The sequence below is a fragment of the Pogona vitticeps genome, chromosome 1, assembly GCF_051106095.1.
Source record: "Pogona vitticeps strain Pit_001003342236 chromosome 1, PviZW2.1, whole genome shotgun sequence".
In the NCBI taxonomy this organism is placed as follows: domain Eukaryota; kingdom Metazoa; phylum Chordata; class Lepidosauria; order Squamata; family Agamidae; genus Pogona; species Pogona vitticeps.
In genome coordinates this window covers 545,544-564,542 of record NC_135783.1, presented here as the reverse complement: position 1 = coordinate 564,542, position 18,999 = coordinate 545,544, and the positions used below count along the sequence as shown (strand labels likewise).

The following is an 18,999-nucleotide window of genomic DNA, read 5'->3' as shown; positions in this document are numbered from 1 at the left end:
GGGAATTAATTAGAACAAGGGTCCTGCTGTTCTTGCACTCCTTTGGCATCTCCTTTCTTGGGGACTGGGATGTAGGCGCTCCCACTGTTTTGTTTTCCATCTTTGTTGGGATTTTGACAGGTCTCTGGCTTGAAATACCGCAAGGCTGCCGGCATCCCATCTACCCTGGAGATGTCTTTCTTCCCAGGGCTCTCAAGAGCAGCTTTCTGTTTACTTTCTGGACCTGTCCACCATCATCCGACGCCTCTTCCAAGGAGCCTATCATCTTTATCTTGTAGGTCTTTAGTGTTTCGCTTCCACCTCTTCGTCATTTGATCCTCGCCAGATGCTGGGCTTCCCCGGGGCCTTTTCTTCAGCCTTCTTTATTCACATCGGCGCGTGGCTCGAATCAGCAAGTTCGCAGAGCAATCCTAAGGAAGGGCCGGGCAGGGGCAGCTGTTGCCCCCGGGGATCCGCGGGAGGACTCGCCCGGCTTTTCCGCTCACCGGGTCGGGAGCGGAGGCCCTGGAGCACCGGGTGGGTCTGCCCTGCCCTGCCCCAGACCACACACGCCTCGAGCATGGGCAGAGTGCCTTTGGGTGCTGGCGGAGGCCGCGCTGCGCAGGGACGGCTCCGGGTCGACCAGGGTCGTCTCCCGGGCGGACGCCTCGACGAGCCCCTTCTCCCCGTCCTTGCAGAGGCTCAGGGGCACCGGGAGCGGGACCCTCCGCCTCGACGAGCCCCCTCCCGGCCATCCTCCAGCGCATCGGGGGGGGGGGAGAAATCCTCCGCGTGCAAAAGGAGGGCTGCGCGCCGCGCGCCTGCCTGCGCCCAGAGGATCGGGCGCCGCGCCGCCTGCCTTGGCCACGCCCACTGGAGAGGCCCTGCCGGTCCCTCTCGGTCACGTGGCTCCGGGTCGGCCCCCCCCCTCCCCCTCCTTCGCTAGACGCGTTTCGGTCCGGGCTGCCGGTTTCCTTGACGACCAAGCGGTGGCGTCGCCAGGGAAGCGACGCGGCCAGCCAATGGCGCGTGGCGTTGCTATGGAAAAGGCCAGTGAACCAATAGCGAGCCCGCTTCCTCGGCGATTCAGGCCCGACCAACGAACGGCCGAGTTCTTGTTGCCTGGGAGACAGAAAGAGGGCCGCCCTGGGCTGGGCTGGGCTGGGCCAGGGGTCCCGGGAGCGGGAGCAGGTCGGTCTGAGGGGGGGGGGGAGAAAGGGCGCGGGAGGGGCGAGCGCGGGAGGGTGGGCGCGTCTCCCCTGGCCCGTATGCAGATTTAGGCCACGAAGGGGAGGGTCCGCCCCGCTGGCCCCGGCCCCCCCGCTCGCTTACCGAAAGGGGGCAACGAGCGGGCGGGCGGGCGCGCGGGAGGCCCGTCAGGCGGCGCCCTCGGGGTCGCTGAGGCAGCCCAGCCCGTCTCGCCCCGAAGGCCCTGCTCGGGGTGAGGCAACCGACGCCGACGCCGTCCTCCTCTCCTGGGCTGTGGGCGCCCCCTCTGGCGGGGCGGGGCGGGCCGGGGCTCCGTCTGCCTCGACCGACCGACCGGGGACAGGCTGGTGGTCTCGGAGCGCCTCACCCTCTGGGGCTTGGGGGCAGCGAGGGAGGCGCGACGGGGAGAGCGGGCGGGCGGGCGGGCGGAGTCCAGGTGCGTAGCCTTTCGGCCGCCCCCCCCCCGTGCGTCTGGTGGCAGGGAGTCCCGCCGGGGGAAGAAGGCTCGCCTTGACTCCGCCCGGAGCCCCCTGCCTGGAAAGCCCATTCCGGGGCGGATCCCGCCCTCGCGCCCGGCCGGCCGCCTCCCCCCCCCCCCCCTGGACAGGCCCAGAGAAGAGGCGCCGCCGCCGTCCTGGCACCCGCTGGGGTGACGCTTTCCCTCGGCCTGGGCTTCGTCGTGCACCCGCCGGCCGGCCGGCCGCCTCCCCCCCGGGGTAAAAGCCCTGGCGAGGGAGCCTTGAATCCGTCCGCGCCGCTTCTTGTAGAGCTTTCTTGTTGTTGTTGTTGTTGTTGTTGTTTTGTTTTGTTGTTGTTGTTGTTTCACGTGTGCAGCTTGTTTTATTCGGGTTGTTACTCAGGCAGGGGGTTTCGGAGCGGTTTTCTCCTGCCCAAGCTGGTGTTGCTGGCGGTCCGGGCGGCTTCGCTGCTCCCTCTGAACTCCAGACTGTGGCTCAGCCAGTCAGAAGCTGCTGCTGCTGCTGCTCCGGGCAGGTCCTTGGAGGCTCTCCTTGCCTGGTTTGCCTTTCCTCTGTAGTCTTTCCCGTCCAGGGCTGGACAAGGAAGGCCAAGACCGCTTCTCAAGAGAAGGAGGCTTGCAAACACCGGACGGGGCTCCAGAGCTCCTCCCTGGGCGCGCGGGGGGGGGGGGGGCGTCGCCGCTGTAGTCCCTGTGACCTTCCGGTATTCATAGGAAGGGGGCTTCAGCCCGTTGGCACTCACACCAACCCAAGTCCCCCTGTTGCCGGGGTGGCTGGGTGGGAGACAACTCCTGTCGCTTTTTCTGCCTGAGCATTCTTGTCATGCTCAGCCTAGGTGCTTCTCAAACCTCTGGTTGGCAGTCAAGGCTGCTGAGATCTCCCTTCCCCAGCCAAGCCGAGAGCCCAGCCTTTAGCCAATGGGGTTGGTCAGAGAGTCTCAACCCTAGCAATAGGTAACCATGATGATGATGATGATGATGATGATGGGAATGGCACAAGGAAGTGGATAGACCTGTTGATTTTAATCCCGTTCCAGACCTATAGGCTGATGGCGCTGTGTGTTACCCTTCTTGGACACAAACATGGCAAGAGTTATTGTTTGAATTATATTGAATTATATATGTCGTGAGTCTGGGGCACATGTGTGTTCTTTTTCATTTGGGATATGACATTCTTTAAGTCGCTTAAAGTTTCCCAGGATTATAGAGTTTCAATTCCAGCTGCTGAATTTTTAGGGCATCTCATTTTGCTTCAGTGGGACTATTTTTGCAGCCAGTGGAGTGTTTAATTTGGACAGAACAGGGGTGGGCATGAATGGTGGGATTTGCGAGGTCAGAATCAAACTTGTTCACTCTTCTTTCACCAGTAGGAGGAATACATGGCATCCAGAGGAGCTTGGAGGGTTAGATGTGCCCGTCTGTTCAGCCGTCTAGGGAGGGAGTCCCCCGAATGATCTGTTCCCAAGAGGAGGATGAAACTGCTCTGCTGCCAGCGAGCTGAGAATGGAGATACGTTGTGGGGGCCTCTTGTTCAGCTCCAAGTTTGACTCTGGGAATCTGGCGCATGTGGAGAAGGTGGAACACCACGAATCTGATGGGGACCACCCTGGAAATGGCAGTGGCAGTGCCTCCGCAGCCTCCATGGTCTTTGGTGCCTCCCTCCCCGTGGCTGACTATGAATTCAGTGTGTGGACCAAGCCGGACTGCGGAGACACGGAATATGAGAATGGGAACAGGTACAGGGGATGGACGGACAGACAGACAGACATATCTGCCAACCAGGCTGGATCCGATGGGAAAGCCGTGTCAGATGTTTGGCCGGATGATACTTGGCAGGGATGGAGTGTTCTCTCTCCTGTGACAGTTACTTGAAAAGCCTTGAGAAATGGGGAGGAGGGTGGAATTGCAGAGCACCAGCAGTTTCCCCATTCAGGGCCCAGCTGGGCAGGGAAGGGATGTGAATTCTTCCAAGTTCCCAGTGGGTCTGACGGGCAGCTGGTGCTCTCCTCACTTCCCCTTTCCTTCCCCAGATCCTGGTTTTACTTCAGTGTGCGGGGCGGCGCACCTGGCAAGCTGATCAAGATTCACATTGTGAACATGAACAAACAGACTAAGCTGTACTCGCAAGGGATGACGCCCCTGGTCAGAACCGTGCCCGCCAGGCCCCGCTGGGAGCGCATCCGTGAGCGACCGGTCTTTGAGGTATTGGTGCAGCGAGCACTGCTGGGGAGGTTCCAGTCTGGTATATCCAGATTTGGGGGTCCTCCTCCAAAGGCAGCCGTGTTGGGTTTTCCCCCCCTTCTTCTCCTGATTTCCTGCTGCTGGTGTCCCATGTGGTTCAGCAAGACCTGCTGCTGGCCTTCCTCCCTCTGCAGTGCTCCTGGTGGTTCTCCAAGGCAGTGGTTTGGGAGGAGCAGTTTGCTTTGAACTTGCTGCTGGAGCATTGCTGTTTTCAGTCCCTTCCAGGGGTCTAGGACAGAGCATGCTGCGGTTGCTGTGGCTGCAGCTGCTTCGCGAGGGATGTCCTTACAGTTTACCAAGATCGGTCTCTCTAGGGTGCTTTCAGCCCTGGCCCCACAAGTGGCTTCAAGTGGGATGTGCTGCGGGTAGCTCTGATGGTTCCCACCAGTTTATGTCACTGCCACCAAGAGCCAGGGAAGGAGATGCTTCCGTCTAGCCATACCCAGTCGAGGCTGACTACGCACCAGCTTCTCCCTCAGCAGCAGCACTCAGCTTGGCCTCTTCCTCCCCCTTGCACAGATGGTGGAGACCCAGTTTGTCCTGTCCTTCGTGCACCGCTTCTTGGACTGCCGAGGTGCCACCACCTACTTTGCCTTCTGCTACCCCTTCTCCTACACCGAGTGCCAGGACATGCTGGCCCAGCTGGATGCTCGCTTTGCCGAGCACAGACTCTTCCCTTCCAGCAGCAGGTGAGCCTGGCCTCTGGCACCCTCTTGCCTCTCCTAGACTGCCCCGGGGTGGAGGCCGCTGAACCAATCAGGGTGGAATCCACAGACCATGGAATGTTTTGCAATCAGTTAGCCGTTCATGTTCCACAAGATGCGGCATCGCTCTTGCCGGTCGCCCTTGGGCTGGTTCTGTGCACCCTTTCGCGTTCCAGCCCTGGTTCTCCTTGTTAAAGGAGCTGGGTCACAAGCAGCTCTGTATCTGAAAGTGTGTGCTTGCCCCGTGGGCTCACCACAGTGCCCTGGTGGCCCTTACTGCTACGAGGGGCCAGTTCCATGGGCAAAGGTAGGGCTAGCCTGGCTGTTGGGGTGGAGAGGGTCTGTTGTTCACTGCTTCAGTGTGGGAGCCTTTGCCTTTGGCAGCCGGGCCAGGGGCAGCCCACAGGTGCTCTGCTGGCTCTTCTTCCCATGAAGAGATCTCCCCAGTGCCTCTTCACTTCAGGGCAAGAGGGGTTTTTCTTAGCTCTTTTATTCTGGTCTCTTCAGCACAAACCTCGGAGCACTCTCGGTGTATTTGCAGTGCTCCTGGAGCGGTTTGCCTTTGAAACCTCAGAAATGGGTCTCTCTTCTTCCTGAACAGGAACCACTCTTTGGCCCTCTGCTTCCCTAGTGATGGGTCTGCAGTGCACCCGTTCTTTGAAGCTGAACCCCCCCCCCCCGCATTCCAGTTGCTTAGGCCCCATGCAAGCATAAGACGTCACCAGTGCTGTGGCTTCTTCATCCAGTCTTGGATTGAGAAAGAGAGAGAGACCATTGTTTCTCGAAGGCAGACAGCAAAAGACTGTACAAATCAGAAAAGCTTTTTGGTCTGGAGACTCTATGAAGAGAAAGGCACTCTGGAAATGGATGAAGTTGCCCTGGAGGCTCCCCCACTGGTTTTGCCAAGGCTGTTCTGGTCCACAGGGCCATCCTGCACAGCCTGCCCCTATTTCTCACGAAGGTGAATCCAGGGCCCTCTATGGGAGGAGGGCTACGCCTGGCTGCTTGGGCTCCTGTCCTGTCCCTTCTGCTTTGATTTGAGAGACACCTGGGCATCCATAGGGACTACTGGGGACAAGCTGCCACTTGGGTGCCCCAGCCTGCGGGGGTGGAGGCCGTGTACCACACCAAGTGCCCCCTTGTTCCTTTGCTAGCTTCATGCTTCCCGCCTTGCTCTCTCCAGGGTTTGGGAGAGGGTCAAAGTCAGTCACATGATGTTTCAGAAGCTCTGCGGAGGTCTTGGCAGGGAGACCAGCCAGAGATTTTTAGGGATGGCTAGCCAAGGAACCTGCCTTGAACCCTGGCAAGTCCTTGGTGCTAGCCAGAGTTGGGCTGAGGGTCAGACTCTGTGTAGAAGGTAACCTTCTGAGTCCACCATAATGGCTGTTCTGAAGAGGAACAGAGTTGCCTCCCTTCTCCGCCCCTTCCTGCCTACCACTTCTTGCCCCTCTGCTTGGTTGTTTCACTTCTTGCCACTTTTTCCGAGCCCCCTGGGAATGTTTAGTTGGTGCCGCAAATCCCTAGGTTCTTAGGCTCCTCTGAGAGGCAGGGATGGAAGACCTGAACGGGGGTGGGAGGTCAGGAGGAGGGCAGCCAGACCCTGCTCTGCCAGTCTAAATGAGTGTCCAACGTTATAGCACAATTAGTCGGAGGGCAGGCGCAGACTCTAAAAAGGCAGAGGGGAAGCCTCGACCCACCATCCACAGAACAAGAAAGTGCCCTAGAGGAGGACGCCCAAAAGGGAGAAAGGAGGAGCCCCATCCCAGGGGTGCACTGTAAGTGACAGCTTCAATTCCTTTGGGAATTCCCTGGACAATTTCTCAGGAGGGTTGGGGGGGGGGAGCTGATGAGGGTGGGATCCCAGGGCATCCTTTTGGAGCTTCAAAATGACACACACACACACACACACACACCCCGGTTCCTCTTCTGGAGCAACGTGGGGTGAGAGCCCTTGCAGGGAGTCATGGGGGCCAGGGGACTCTTCTGTGCACATCTGGCCTTCCAGAGTGCTCATCTTTCTACAGACAGCTGGCAGTGGAGGCAGGGAGTGCTTTAGAGCTTCCACATCTCCACCCAAGCCCCAAGAGGGCTTCTTTCTGGCCTTGAGGACTTCTTTTTTTGGGGGGGGGAGCTGGGATTGTGGGATCCTTGGGCAGAGGGATGGGCCTTCCCTGCCATTTTCTCTCTCCAGCTCTCTGGATGCCATCTATTACCATCGGGAGCTCCTATGCTACTCTCTGGACAAGCTCAGAGTGGACCTGCTGACCATCACATCACACCACGGCATACAGGAGGAGCGGGAGACTCGTCTGGAGAAGCTTTTCCCTGAGAAGGACACTCCACGGCCACACTGCTTTGTGGGGAAGAGGGTGAGTGGAGGGTGGTGGCAGCAGCAGCGGAGGAGAGCATGGGGCGGGCCCAGTGGGTGCTGGGGAAGACTCCCAGCATGTGATGGGTTAGATGGGGGGAGGGGAGGGCCTGCTGCAAAAGTGGACAGCACTTGTCCATCCTTTGAAGTGAGGGAGGGTCCAGAGCCAGGGTGGGGGTGATCTTAAGGCAGGGAAGGAAGGCGGTTGCTCTGGAGAGAAGCAGGGCCTTCCTCGGACTGCATCGTGAGGTGAGCAGACTTCCAGTCTGACTCTGTTCTCTTGCTTCTCTTCAGTGCTTAACTCTGCAGCCCACTTGACTTATTCCTTTAAAAAAAAAAAACAGTTTCTTTGTCTTCTCCAGGTTCTGCTTTCATGCATCTTTTTCAGCGTATTCAGTTATATGTAATCATATCTTTTATTAAGCATATATAAATTTATCAACAGCTCACAGAATTTCTTCTCCTTTGCTTCTCTTTTTTCCCCTTGCATTTTCTTGCAATCATCCCAATATCTGTGCATTGGCTTTCAATAGTCTCTAAAAATCCTGTTGTTTTAAAAATGCCTTCCAAGATTAAGTTAGTTGGGGCTTCTGTTTGTTTCTTTTGTTATTGTTGTTCAAAAATACCAAACATAGTCAGTCAAAATTATAAAAGCATTGATGACAAGTATTATATAAGAGATAGAAAAACAATATCATTACTATCACTACTACTATTATTACTTATTATTATTATTGTGGCCTTCTGTTTCTTTTTTTTTCCCCTTGCTATTTGTCCATATTCCTTTTATTTGGCTTGACCCACCACATCTCTGTGATGGCTGCTGGATTTGAAGAAAGGCAGACCTTGCCAGAACATCATCTGCCCAGGGGTTTCCCCAGAGGTGGAAGAGCCCTTTCTGACAGTGCTGCCTCTAAGAGGCAAGGGCCAGCTGGCTGGCATAGTTACCATCCTTTTCTCTCTACCCCTCACCCCCCCCAACCTCCCAGGTGTTCTTTCTCAGCAGCAGAGTGCATCCTGGGGAAACACCCGCAAGCTTTGTCTTCAATGGATTCCTGGAATTCATTCTGCGGGAGGATGACCCTCGGGCCCAGATGCTGCGCCGCATGTTTGTCTTCAAGCTCATTCCAATGCTGAACCCAGATGGGGTGGTACGAGGCCACTACCGGTGAGTGCCTGCACTGGGGCCAGTGGGCTGTTCCTCCCTGGATACTGCGAGACAAGGATGGAGCATCAGCTCCTGGTGGGCTGTGGGGAGAGAGGCCCTCCCCTGCTCAGTTGAGACAGATCCTGGCTTCTCGTCAGAAAGAAGCCCCAGGCTCCTTTCACTGCTTATCTCTGTAGCTGGGACTTCTCTCTGGGAGGGAGGGAGGTCTTTGCGTGGCCTGATTCATTCCCATGACAACAACCGCTTCTTCGTCTCACAGGACAGATGCTCGTGGAGTCAACCTGAATCGCCAGTACCTGAACCCGGATGCAGAGCTGCACCCCTCTGTCTATGGGGCCAAGGCCATCCTGATGTACCACCATGTCCACAGCCGCGTCCAGCCAGGATCTCCTGACTGGAGGACGTGCCCTGGCCCCCTAACCGTGAAGGCTGCAAACCAGCGCTCTGTGCTTAGTGGACCTTCCGGAGAGGAGGCCCCGCTCTCGGAGCTGGAGAAAGCTGGTAACCTCCGCAATTCCTCCACAGAGGATAGAATCCCCTCCCCTCCAGACCCAAGGCCCTCGGAGGTCCCAGGAGAGAAAGGCCAGGACACCTGGATCCTCTCTAGGGAGCCGCCCGCCCAGCGTGGGGAGGACAGAGCCCACAGCCCTCCGGCACCAGAGAGCATCCCACCGCAGCAGAGCGGCCTGGCCTACTATGTCGACTTGCACGGCCATGCCTCCAAGCGGGGCTGCTTCATGTATGGGAACAACATAGCGGACGAGAACCACCAGGTGAGGGGAAGCAGCCGCCAGGCTGGTCGCAGCTGTGTGGGCTCCCTCATGCTGTGCTGTGCTGTGCCGGGAGGGGCTGGGGTGGTGAGTGCCATCCGGAGGAGTGAGGGCGAGGAGAAGCCACAAGAGGTCTTGCCAGGGCGGCGGCGGCTGCCAGCCTCTCCTCTCCTGCAGCCTGTTTGCAGGTCTGGTTGGCCAGAAGGCCAAATAACCCAGCAGGTTTCTGTGCCTGCCATACTGGGTGCCTGTTCAGCCCCGATGTGATAGCGGAGAGCTGACAGAGACCTGCCTGGGCGAGAGAAAGAGAAGAAAGGGCAGGTGTCTGCCAGGCGCTTCTGTGCCTCAGCAGGCAAGGGGGATGCAAGGCGGTGAGCGGGGAGGAGAGTCTGCCAGTGGGTATCCTTTCCACCCCACCCCACCCCCCGCAGGCTCCGTTTCTGGCCTCTACAGGGTGACCTCAGGCCTGGCACGGGATCACCCTCAGCGTGTTCCAGGGCACTTCAGGTTCCATGCTGGGGCTGTGCAGTCGGGAGCGGCTGAGGGTTTCGTGTTCTCTGCGACAATCACAGGCCGGTCCCATTTAGGAGCTGGGCAGGGCATGCTGGGGATTGGGCATCCCTTCCTGGAAGAGTGGGTGCTCTGAAGGTGGTGAGTTTATAGGCGCCCCTTATAACTCACCCCCTTACCTAGCTAGTTTCAGATGGGCTGCTGGCGTGGAAATTGGCAGGCAGGGCTGGAGCCAACGGCTTCCAGCTCCATTGTCCTTTGGTGCCTAACAGTGCAGGAACAGTAAGGGCCCTTGGAGGCTACTTGGGTTCAGGAACGGGGTGGGATGGGGTGGGGAGAGTGCAGACAAACCGGTGTGAGGCCCTGGTGAGGCGGAAGGGCTGGTGGTCAGGAGACCATCTGGCCGGGGGATGGAGCTCTTGCGACCTGCCCACCCAAGAGCCTTCCCGGGCACCTGGATGGTGGTGGGAAGGCATGGCTTTGTGGCCCTCCTCTGAACACCCCCAGGCCCAGCCGTTTCTGAGTCCATCTGGTTTGGCAGCAAACACCTGAGCCTCCGCGATGCGGCGTCCTGACGAGTCCTTGGGAAGTCTCTGGAAGCTTTTGCGACACTGCCCAACTTCCAGAGGATGTCAAGATTGTAGCCCTCCCAGAGTGAGGGGCCCACCAGGCGCTTCCTGAGCCCGTTCTAAACTTTGAACCCACACTTGCTGTCTTCAGGGAGGCTGAGGAGACACCTCCTTGCAGCAGGGCGTTGAAGGTGCTTCCTGTCCCGTTCCAGTTTTTCAGCTTCTTGGAGCTCTTGTACATGCTCCACTGGGTGCCTGTGCAAGACCCCCTCCCCCGGGGCCCCCGACAACAGGGCGTCCACCAGCAAAAGCAGGAGATGGGCTTGTCTTGGCTCACCCGCTCCCTCACCAGCCACTGTGGGAGGAGAAGGCAGGCCTGGACTAGAGAGCCACCCCTTGGGCCTTGCCTCTGAGCGGCACCTCCTGGTAGGCTGGGGGGGCACCTTCCTGGCCAGCCGTGCCCAAGCGAAGGCCACCCCTCAGTGCCCAGCACGGCCGCACACATTTTCTCCACCCGAGGCCCCATCAGCATTTCAGGTTGATCTTGCAGGTGGAAAACATGCTCTTCCCAAAGCTCATTTCCTTGAACTCGGCTCACTTTGATTTCACGGGCTGCAACTTCTCCGAGAAGAACATGTACGCCAAAGACAAGCGGGACGGGCAGTCCAAGGAGGGCAGTGGGCGCGTGGCCATCTACAAGGCCTTGGGCATTATTCACAGGTATGCAAAGCCTCTGCCTCACTGTAGCCCTTCTGTCCCGACACCCCCACCCCACCTCCAGGTGGCCTCAGAAACAGGCACACATTTCCATCCCCACCAGACTGGGGCCGAGCTAGAGGGAAGCCCTGGAAGAACAAGCCCCGGGGGGGGGGGGCAGGCCCACACCCGGCCTGGCCTGACTCCGTGGTGGGTTCTGGCCGTGTGTGCCCTGGTCACAAGGAAGCCCAGAGGCCCACGCTGCCCTCAGAAGGGAGGAGGGCGGCTGTCGTGTGGCAGGGGCTGAGGCAGATGGGGCAGGCGGTGCAGAGCAGATTTTGTTTCAGAGGGCCGGCCACGGACCATTCTCCTACCAGCCCCTGCGCTGCCACTTTCACCCTTTTATCTCCCGTTTTCCAGCTACACCCTGGAAAGCAACTACAACACCGGGCGGTCCGTCAATGTCATTCCCGCGGCCTGTCATGATAACGGGCGGGCGACCCCTCCGCCCCTCCCAGCGTTCCCTTCCAAATACACAGTGGAGCTCTTTGAGCAGGTAGCTGCACCCCCTCCCCTTCTGTGTGTGCATGTGTGCGTGCGTGTCGCCCAGCAAGATGCCTGCTGAGAGGCCTTTGAAAGCGACCGCTTCTACTTTGTAGGCCAAGAAGGGCCAAGGGTGGCCTCACAAGCGCCTCGCTGGGGGTAGGCTGTCAGCCGGGGGGGGGGGGTTCCCAGCAGATGACAACCAGCAGTTGACCAGGACACAGGCAGGGAATGACTTCTGTGACGGTCTGGGAGGAGACCTCCTGCAAGTTCCCCCACCCCCACCCCGCCAAGGAGACTGAGCCAGTGGCCACTGGAGGGCCAGGCAGCCGTCTGGCTTTCTTCCATCAGCACCAGGAGCCCAGCCCGGCCTGGCCTTCAATAATGTCTCTAAGCCTTTGCAAAGCGGTGACAAGAGTGCGCTGACCCTCTCTCTGCCCACAGGTTGGAAGGGCCTTGGCTGTCGCCGCTCTGGACATGGCAGAATGCAACCCCTGGCCACGGATCATCCTTTCTGAACACAGTTGCCTTAGCAATCTGCGTGCCTGGATGCTGAAGCATGTGCGCAGCATGAGGGGTGTGGCAGGCTGCTCTCGAAGGAAGGGGACCAAGACTCCGCCCAAGGGGGGCAAGTAAGTGGCGAGGGTAGGGGCACCTCCCCGGTGGGAGGAGGGGGCAGAGTCAAGCCCTGAACTCCCCTAGGATCAAGCGGCCCCTGCTGGGCCTCTGCTGATGGCGCGTCTCCAGTTGTCTTCTGGAGCTCCCAGCTGTACCTTCCGCGGGGAGAAAGGCTGTGGCTGCCTGCAGGAAACATCCCGCTAGGTAACGGTCAGGCTCCAGGCTGCCGTTTGCGGTCAGTGCACTGTTACCCTAGAGGGCCCCAAGCCCACCGCCCTGCCAAGGACACGGACGGTAGGGTGCAGGGGCTTCGACTGGCCTGCAGTCTAATCCCAGGGGCCGTTGGGGGTGTGTGACGTAACAGGGCCAATCTGAAGCACAGTGCAGGATCCCGGAGTGGGCAGAACGGGCGGCGGCCGGGTTCAGACTGGCAACGGTTTCAGAGGAAGGACCTGAAGAGTCTTGTTTCTGTGGGTTCCAGGTGGAGGAGGGCTGGCGGCCAGCACTGGAGAAGCTGCTCGCTCCACCATTCTGCCACGCAGCAGCAGCAGGGGTCAGGGAACTGCCTGTGAGCTTCACAGCCATTTGCACCAACTCTGGCTCAGTTGCCATGAAGTCTGGGGGCTGGTTTTGAGGACGGACAGCCTGCCTTGGGTCCAGACCTGGAAAGCCAGCCTTTGCACCTGGCCGGCCAGAGGTCAGGGCACACTCCGCCCGCCAACAGCCCCTGGGACCTGATGCCAAGCTTTCCTTTTTGTTCTAGCGGGGTCTCTGCCTCCACCTCCGAGAACTCTCTTTGCCGGACCAGGAGCTTCAGCCAGGGGGGTGGCAGCAGCGGTCAGCAGGCAGCCCTGCCGGTCAAGGCCTCGCCCAGCTTCACCTTCAGCTGCTCCCACCCCACCTCCCCCCTGGGCGGCCTGGGCCACAGCCCTCCAAAGGGGGCCTCGCGGGTGCTGGCCCTGGTGCGAGGTAAGCGTCCGGGGGGCTCTGTCCTGAGAGCGACCTGGCGGATGTGGGCAAGGCTGTGGTGCTGCCGCCCTTGAAAGACCCTCGTTTGCCTCTCTCTCAGTCTCTGTCAGGAAATAAAAGAGCTCCACAGCAAAGCCCACCTGTCTGGTGAAAGTGCCCCTCTGTCCACCTGAGCTTCCCGCCCTCCTCTCTGAACCGAGGCCAGCCACCCCAGGCTTCAGGCGGCCGGCACGAGCGGGCAGGGGGGGCCAAGGCCTTTGCTGTGCTCTCCACAGAGGAAGAGCCACTGCCCCCTCTCTTGGAAAATCAGGTGAAGAGAGAGGGACAGGAAGTGTGTGTTTGTGTCTGTGTGGGGGGGGAGGGGGTTGCCTCTCTCTCTCTCCACCCCACCCCAGTAGGAGGTGGGAGAGCCAAAGGACCATCTCTCTGGCCAGCTCTCTTCTGACACGGCAGCCTCTCGGCTGTTCTGCCCCTGGATGGAAAGCAACCTGACGCATAGAGCTAGCTCCCCGTTGTGCCTGGCTCCTCCATGCCAAACCGAACCCTCCCATTTAACTCCCACCACACACACACACACACACACACTGTGCTTCTGGGGGCGCAAGTGGCAGCCACAGGCCCCCTCCCCGTCCTCCCACAGGGGCAGCCCAGAGAGGGTCCTGCTGCCACCACTTGGGTCCCAGGACTGTGGAAAGGCTTCCCTCCCATGGCCCAGCTGCTGGCTGGCTGGCTTCTTTCTCTGAGGACCAGAAAGCCGCACCAGAGTACAGGGGAAGCACCATGCTGTAGGGGAGCAGGGGTGCCCCCGTCCCAGCATGGTTGGCAATGGCTGAGGCCTTGGCCTCGCTGCAGGGGCAGGATGGGCTCTGGAGCGAGGAAGCAGAGAGCGGCCACTTTGTCCTGGACCGATCCAGGCAGGCCCTTTCCGCAGCAGCCCCCATTGGGTTGCCCTTTGTTGTGCTTCCTGCTGCGCAATTCTTGGCCTCCAAAAGGCTCTCGTGATTGGAGGCGAGGCGGCAGGTGCCGAGGGCCAAGGGATCTCAAGGTCTGTGCTCTCAGTTCTGTTGCCACCCACAGACAGTGGGAGGGTGCTCAGAAATGAGGGGGGGATGGCCCTCACCCCTCTCAGTGCAGGCCTTCTGCTTGTCCCTTCTCCCCAGATGCCCAGGAGAAGCGGCGCCACCCACACCAGACCCTGCTGCGGGCAGCAATGAACAGCATCCCGGTGCCCTCAGCACCACTCCCCTCCTCTGCCCGGACAGCTGCTGGCCTCCAGCTGCCTCCCAGCCTGGGCACCTGTGCCCTCCCAGCCACCCTCCATGGGACAGGTGTGTATGCCCACAGAGCCTGTCCTCAACAGGCCCCACCCTAAGTCAGGAGGCAGTGAGGATCTCAGCCTCTGCTGTATGAGGGCCGGTGCCTGTCAGACCAGCCTTGAGCAAGCAGCAAACCACGGCCAGGGGCTGCCCATGGCCAGGCCTGCTGGCTTTCCAAAGTGGACACTCGCTTGACCTCCCTTGTGCCCAAACTAACTAGCGATCCCAAGGAGAACCAGGAGTGAGTGGCTGCGGCTGGATCTTCTCTGTGGGAGCCGGAGCAAACCCTACTGTGGCAGCACCTGCCTGCCCGCCCGCCCGCCTGCCTGCCATTTCCCTCCATCCGATCCTGCCTCTGACGGGACCAGGAAGGGTGGCTGCCTCCCTCCCTCCCTCCCACAGGGTCTCTCTGCTCATCACCACAAAACTGCAGGCGGTGCCTGAGCACATGTCTAACTCTGCCTTCCAAGAGGTTTCGCTTACAATGGCCATACCTCCCGGTCAGCATGGGGGAGGCACATTCCCAGTCACAGCTGATTCTTTGATTCACCACAGCGCAGTGGCCTTTGGCATCCCTCCAGCATTATAATTTTGGAGGCCTTTTGTCACAGCTACGCTGTTTAGCTCCCACTGTGTGACCTGAAGGTTCCCAAGAAGTCAAAGGCCAGCTGGGAAAGCTCCTGCACTCCAGAATGCTCAGCTTGTTTCAAAGCAGAGATTATCCCAAAAGATTTATGACCTTGCCTTATAAAACAAACTCTTTTACTAAACCTGGTGTTAACTGAGCAACAGCTTTTCCAACTTGCATTGACAAACAGTCTACCTTCTGGTACCTCCAAACCATCTTGAGTAGGAAACAGACACACACACACACACACACACCCAAAGACCTTGGCAGGATCACTTTTAAAGATCCCACAAGAAACCTTTCATCTTGGTTTTTTTCTATCACAGACTCCCCCTTTTAAAAATGTTTGCTTAACTCTGCTCAGAAATGTCCAGAGTTTCTCTGCTGGATTTGCTATCCAGTCAGCCCTGCCCGGAGGAGCCATGCTGTGACTGTGGCCACACAGAGCCCCAGAGAAGGCCCCGTTTGGCCTTGCCTTTGCCCTGGACCCATGGACGAAGCCTAGAAGAGGGGGAAGTCGGGCAGGAGAAGGAGGAAAGTCCAGCAGCCAGACTGTATTCTGATACACACAGAATATACCACCGGCTTGGGAGAGATGCTTGGATTTTGATGCTCTGCCGTGCTTTGGGATGGAAACAGAGTCCCTCCCATCCTGTTGTGTTCTGAACTAGAACAGATCTCATTTGCTTTAACTTTCTTTGTGGGACAAGATGGCTGGGGTTTGCTGGATTCCTGCTCTGGCCCCTGCTCAGCAGACTTCTGTCCACCCTCCCCTGTTTGGTCTTGAAAACAGAGTTCTGACATGTTGACATGCCCCCCCCCGGAGGTTCAGCCCCTTTCCTTGCTGGGCCTGATGGAAGTTTGGCTGCCCCCTCACAAAGGAGAGCCGTTCTCTTCAAGCGATGATGCCGCTAAGGAGAACAGCCAAGAAGCCCTCAGGACAGGGGGTGGGCGGGGGCTTCTTGGCCGTTGAGTGTCCCCTTCCAAGCTCACCTTGCCATGGTCTCCACCACCTGGTCTCTGAAGGGGGCGGGGCGAGGGCTTCTGCAGGCTGGCTACTGACATCAGTCTTGCGAGAGCTCCCAGCCCTGCTGGTTTCCATCCGAGGCCCTGATCTCCCTCTCCCGGTCCTGCAGGATCCAGCTGCAGCAGCCTACTTGCCAAGGGGACCACGGCAACCGCCGTTGTTGGCCACGGACTGCAGAACATGGAGCACTCCCTTGAGGAACTAAAACCACCATCCTGTGGCTTAGCCCTGCTGCAGGTAAGAGGCAGCAGACCCCTGGGCTGGGGGATTATGGGTGGCCCTCTGCTAAGCTTCCCCAAATGGCTTGCAGCTCTCCCAACCTGGCCAACTCCAGAGCTAGCCTCGGCCCCTGTTCTACCACAGAGGACCACTCACGCCTGCATTTGCTCAGGAAACCCCCACCCCCACGCTGCATCCATGGCTGGTTTGGTCTCCCTCACCTGGATGCTCTTCTTCCTCTGCAGAATTTTTCAAGGCGGCTGAAAAGTGAGAAGCTACCAGAAACACCCAGGTAACAACCAGAACAGAGGAAAAACTGGCGGGTGGGTGGGTGTGAAGCTGGGGGCTGCTACCCCCTTTTGGTGCCGCTGGCAGAAGCCCCGTCCTCTGGAAGATGTACTGCCCCCTGCCAGAGGCTCCCAGCTTTCTCCTCCAGCCCGTGTTCTTCCCACAGCCTGGAGATACTGATGCCTCGGCCCAGCCGGATCCCCATCCGCCGGAGGCCAGCCGGGCAGGCGCAGCACTTGCTCAGACTTCACAGCAGCACCAGCAGCGACCGCTTGGGCCTCCACGTGTGGAAGTGCGCCGCCGTCGCCGCTGCCACCGCTGCCTCCCAGCTGCCTGCACAGAGCTCGCTGCCAGGTGGGTTTTGGCAGGGGGGAAGAGAGCGGCCTCGCGCCTTCGCCCCCTTCGCTGTGTGTGTCCGGCAGAGGCCTCTTTGGATGCATCCCCTTCTCCTGTCTCCTCCTCCTCCTCTTCCTGCTGCAGAGTTCCCGCTGGACGTGCCAGAGCTCAGGGCAGCCGGGCAGAGGGAAGAGCCGCTTTTTCTGTGCAACCCTTCCAAGGTCTTGCTGGACGAGGTAGGGGGAGCGGGCCGCTCTGCCGCTGCCCCCACTGCCCCCCTCCCCTCGAGCCTCTGCTTGGGAGGCGGCAGCAGCCCCTGGCCCCCCTCCTGGGTGAAGCCGCAGCCCTGGGGCCCGGGGGCTCCGCTGGTGCTGCCCCCTGAGCCGGATCGCCCTCTCTCTGTCTTGCAGCACCTGGCCAGCCGAGCCCCGTCCCCCCAGCTCACCTACCACAAGATCCTCTCCTTCTGCACCGAGGCCTGACTCGCCGCGGGGGAGAGGGAGGAAGAGGAGGAGGCGGCGGCAGCGGGCACAGGAACTACTACTGCCCCCGCCGCCGCAGCCCCCGGCCCCTGCAGCAGAGCAGGCCAGGCACCAGCCGGCGGCGGCGGCGGCGGCAAGTCCCCCAGGGGGGGGCGCCGAGGAGACCCGCGGAGGCAGCCTCTCGCCGCCGGGCGCCCGACCAGCAGAGGCAGCCTCGCCCGCGCTCCCAGCCGGAGCGGCTCTTTGGGGCGAGGCCGCCGCTCCCGCCGCCGGGCCCCGCGCACCCGAGACCCCAGGAGGAAGGGCGGCGGCGGCGGCGGCGGGGGGGGACCCGGCCTCGACCCTCCGCCCCCCCACCCCACCCCGGGGGACCTTTGTGCAGCCGCCGCCGCCGCCGCCCCCCCTTGGCTACCCGGTTGGACCGACGCTATTTTTGAAAGGAGATGCTCTCGTCACGCGTTTCTATCAATAAATCTTGTTTGGCAAAAAGCGTGCTGCCGCGCGGTGCGAGCGGGCCGGCGGAGGCGGAGGCGGGGGGCGCCCTCGGGGCCGGTCCCGGGGGGCCTCGTCCGGCGGGCGGGAGGCTGGGGCGGGCGGGGGCGCCATCAGGAGGGCGGTCGGTCGGGAGGGCCGGCTCGTCTCGTCTCGTCCCTGCCAAGGAAAGGGAGAAGGCTGAGCGGCTGGGACCGTTGGCGAGGGGAGGGGCGGGGCGGGGGGGACAGGCCGGCGGGGGGGCGTCCCCCCTCCCCGGGGAGGGAAAGCAGCCGAGGAAGGGGGGGCTTACCTGGCGGGGGAGGGGCGGGCCGCGCTCGCTCGCTGGCTCACTCCTGCCTCTTGGGGTTGTTGACGGCCACGTAGTGGTAGAGGACGACCAGCAGGAAGAGCGAGACGCCCAGCATGTTGGCGAAGATGGCCAGCTGCACGTCCGTCACCATCCTGGGGAGGGAAAGCCGTCAGCCGGGAGGAGGGGGCGCGCCGAGCAAAAAAAAAAACACAAAAAAACACCCGTCCTCTAACCGCGCCGCCCCCCCTCCTCACCTGGCGCTTGGGTCAACCTGGAGCCACGTCCTTCCCGGCTTCCGTCGGGGCGAGAGAGTCGCGCCACCAGGGAGGGGCCCCGCAGGAAACGCCGCACGCACGAAAGGACGCCTTTCCGGCCCGCGCTGGCGCCGCTCTGCCCGCCGGCCTCCCTTCTCTATGGTGAAGAGCTCTTCCCGGACTTGGACGCGCCCCCTGCGAGAAGGACGAGCCGCGGGAGCGCGCCTGGTGGTGCTCGTGGGGAAGGGGGGCGGAATATGGGCGTCCCTGATGCCGGACGTGTCCGGGGGGGGGATTTTGCGTGGGTGGGGAAGAAGCTCCCGTTGGGACAGGCGGGGGGGGGTATTTCCTGCGGGCAAAGGGGCCTCCTGTCCCGGGGGGGGCGTGCGGGGGGGGGCAGCCGGGCCGGATCCGGCCGAAGCAGGAGGGGCGGGAAGGGGGGTGGGGGCAGAAGATCCGTCGTGGGATTTCTCGGGCCTGGTCCTTTCAAAGGTTACCATTCCGTCCTTAAAGAGGCCACCTTTGGAAGCTACAGTATGAACAAAGATTTTAAAATAAGAGGAAAATAAGCCTTACATTAATAAATCAATAAACGTTACAACAGCCATCGGATCCCTTCGAGAACACATTACAAATAAACCTCATGATTCAAATCTCCTTTAAAAATTAATAAAATGTATTTAAAAAACAAGAAAGACACAAGCCAGCCCATTTTAGAACCCTTTTCTTAGCCTGCCTGAAGAGAAAGGGCTTCTCTCTAAGAGAGGCAGAAGGACTTGAAAAGACGGGCGGGGGAAAAGTGAAAGAAGAAAGGGACAGAGCAGGACTGCAGTTGAACATGAA

General features: G+C 60.1%; 2 protein-coding genes across 7 annotated transcripts; one reads left to right on the top strand and one right to left on the bottom strand.

The window, feature by feature from the left end:
* The first annotated feature begins 1,046 nt into the window (after positions 1 to 1,046).
* On the top strand, positions 1,047 to 17,607 carry AGBL5 (AGBL carboxypeptidase 5). 6 transcript variants are annotated; one of them, XM_020808266.3, is made up of 18 exons: positions 1,047 to 1,170; positions 3,034 to 3,402; positions 3,697 to 3,868; positions 4,427 to 4,596; positions 6,249 to 6,386; positions 6,803 to 6,980; positions 7,969 to 8,147; positions 8,407 to 8,920; positions 10,547 to 10,716; positions 11,113 to 11,248; positions 11,680 to 11,867; positions 12,617 to 12,822; positions 13,983 to 14,150; positions 15,903 to 16,030; positions 16,258 to 16,304; positions 16,467 to 16,654; positions 16,781 to 16,872; positions 17,047 to 17,264. In XM_020808266.3, exons 2-18 carry the CDS (start codon positions 3,170 to 3,172, stop codon positions 17,116 to 17,118), a joined length of 2,979 nt encoding a protein of 992 aa, XP_020663925.3. In that variant the 5' UTR covers positions 1,047 to 1,170; positions 3,034 to 3,169; the 3' UTR covers positions 17,119 to 17,264. The 6 variants fall into 6 exon arrangements, with proteins under 6 accessions (XP_020663925.3, XP_072841692.2, XP_072841710.2 ...); XM_072985591.2 differs by lacking the exon at positions 16,781 to 16,872 and having other exon boundaries at positions 1,052 to 1,170; positions 17,047 to 17,607; XM_072985604.2 differs by lacking the exon at positions 16,781 to 16,872 and having other exon boundaries at positions 1,104 to 1,170; positions 3,037 to 3,402; positions 17,047 to 17,607.
* Positions 17,578 to 18,314, bottom strand: OST4 (oligosaccharyltransferase complex subunit 4, non-catalytic). The gene is made up of 3 exons (XM_072985622.2): positions 18,157 to 18,314; positions 17,903 to 18,054; positions 17,578 to 17,769 (listed from the first exon to the last, which is right to left on the bottom strand). The coding sequence occupies exon 2, from the start codon at positions 18,051 to 18,053 to the stop codon at positions 17,940 to 17,942; it is 114 nt and encodes a 37-aa protein (XP_072841723.2). The 5' UTR covers position 18,054; positions 18,157 to 18,314; the 3' UTR covers positions 17,578 to 17,769; positions 17,903 to 17,939.
* Positions 18,315 to 18,999: the final 685 nt, after the last annotated feature.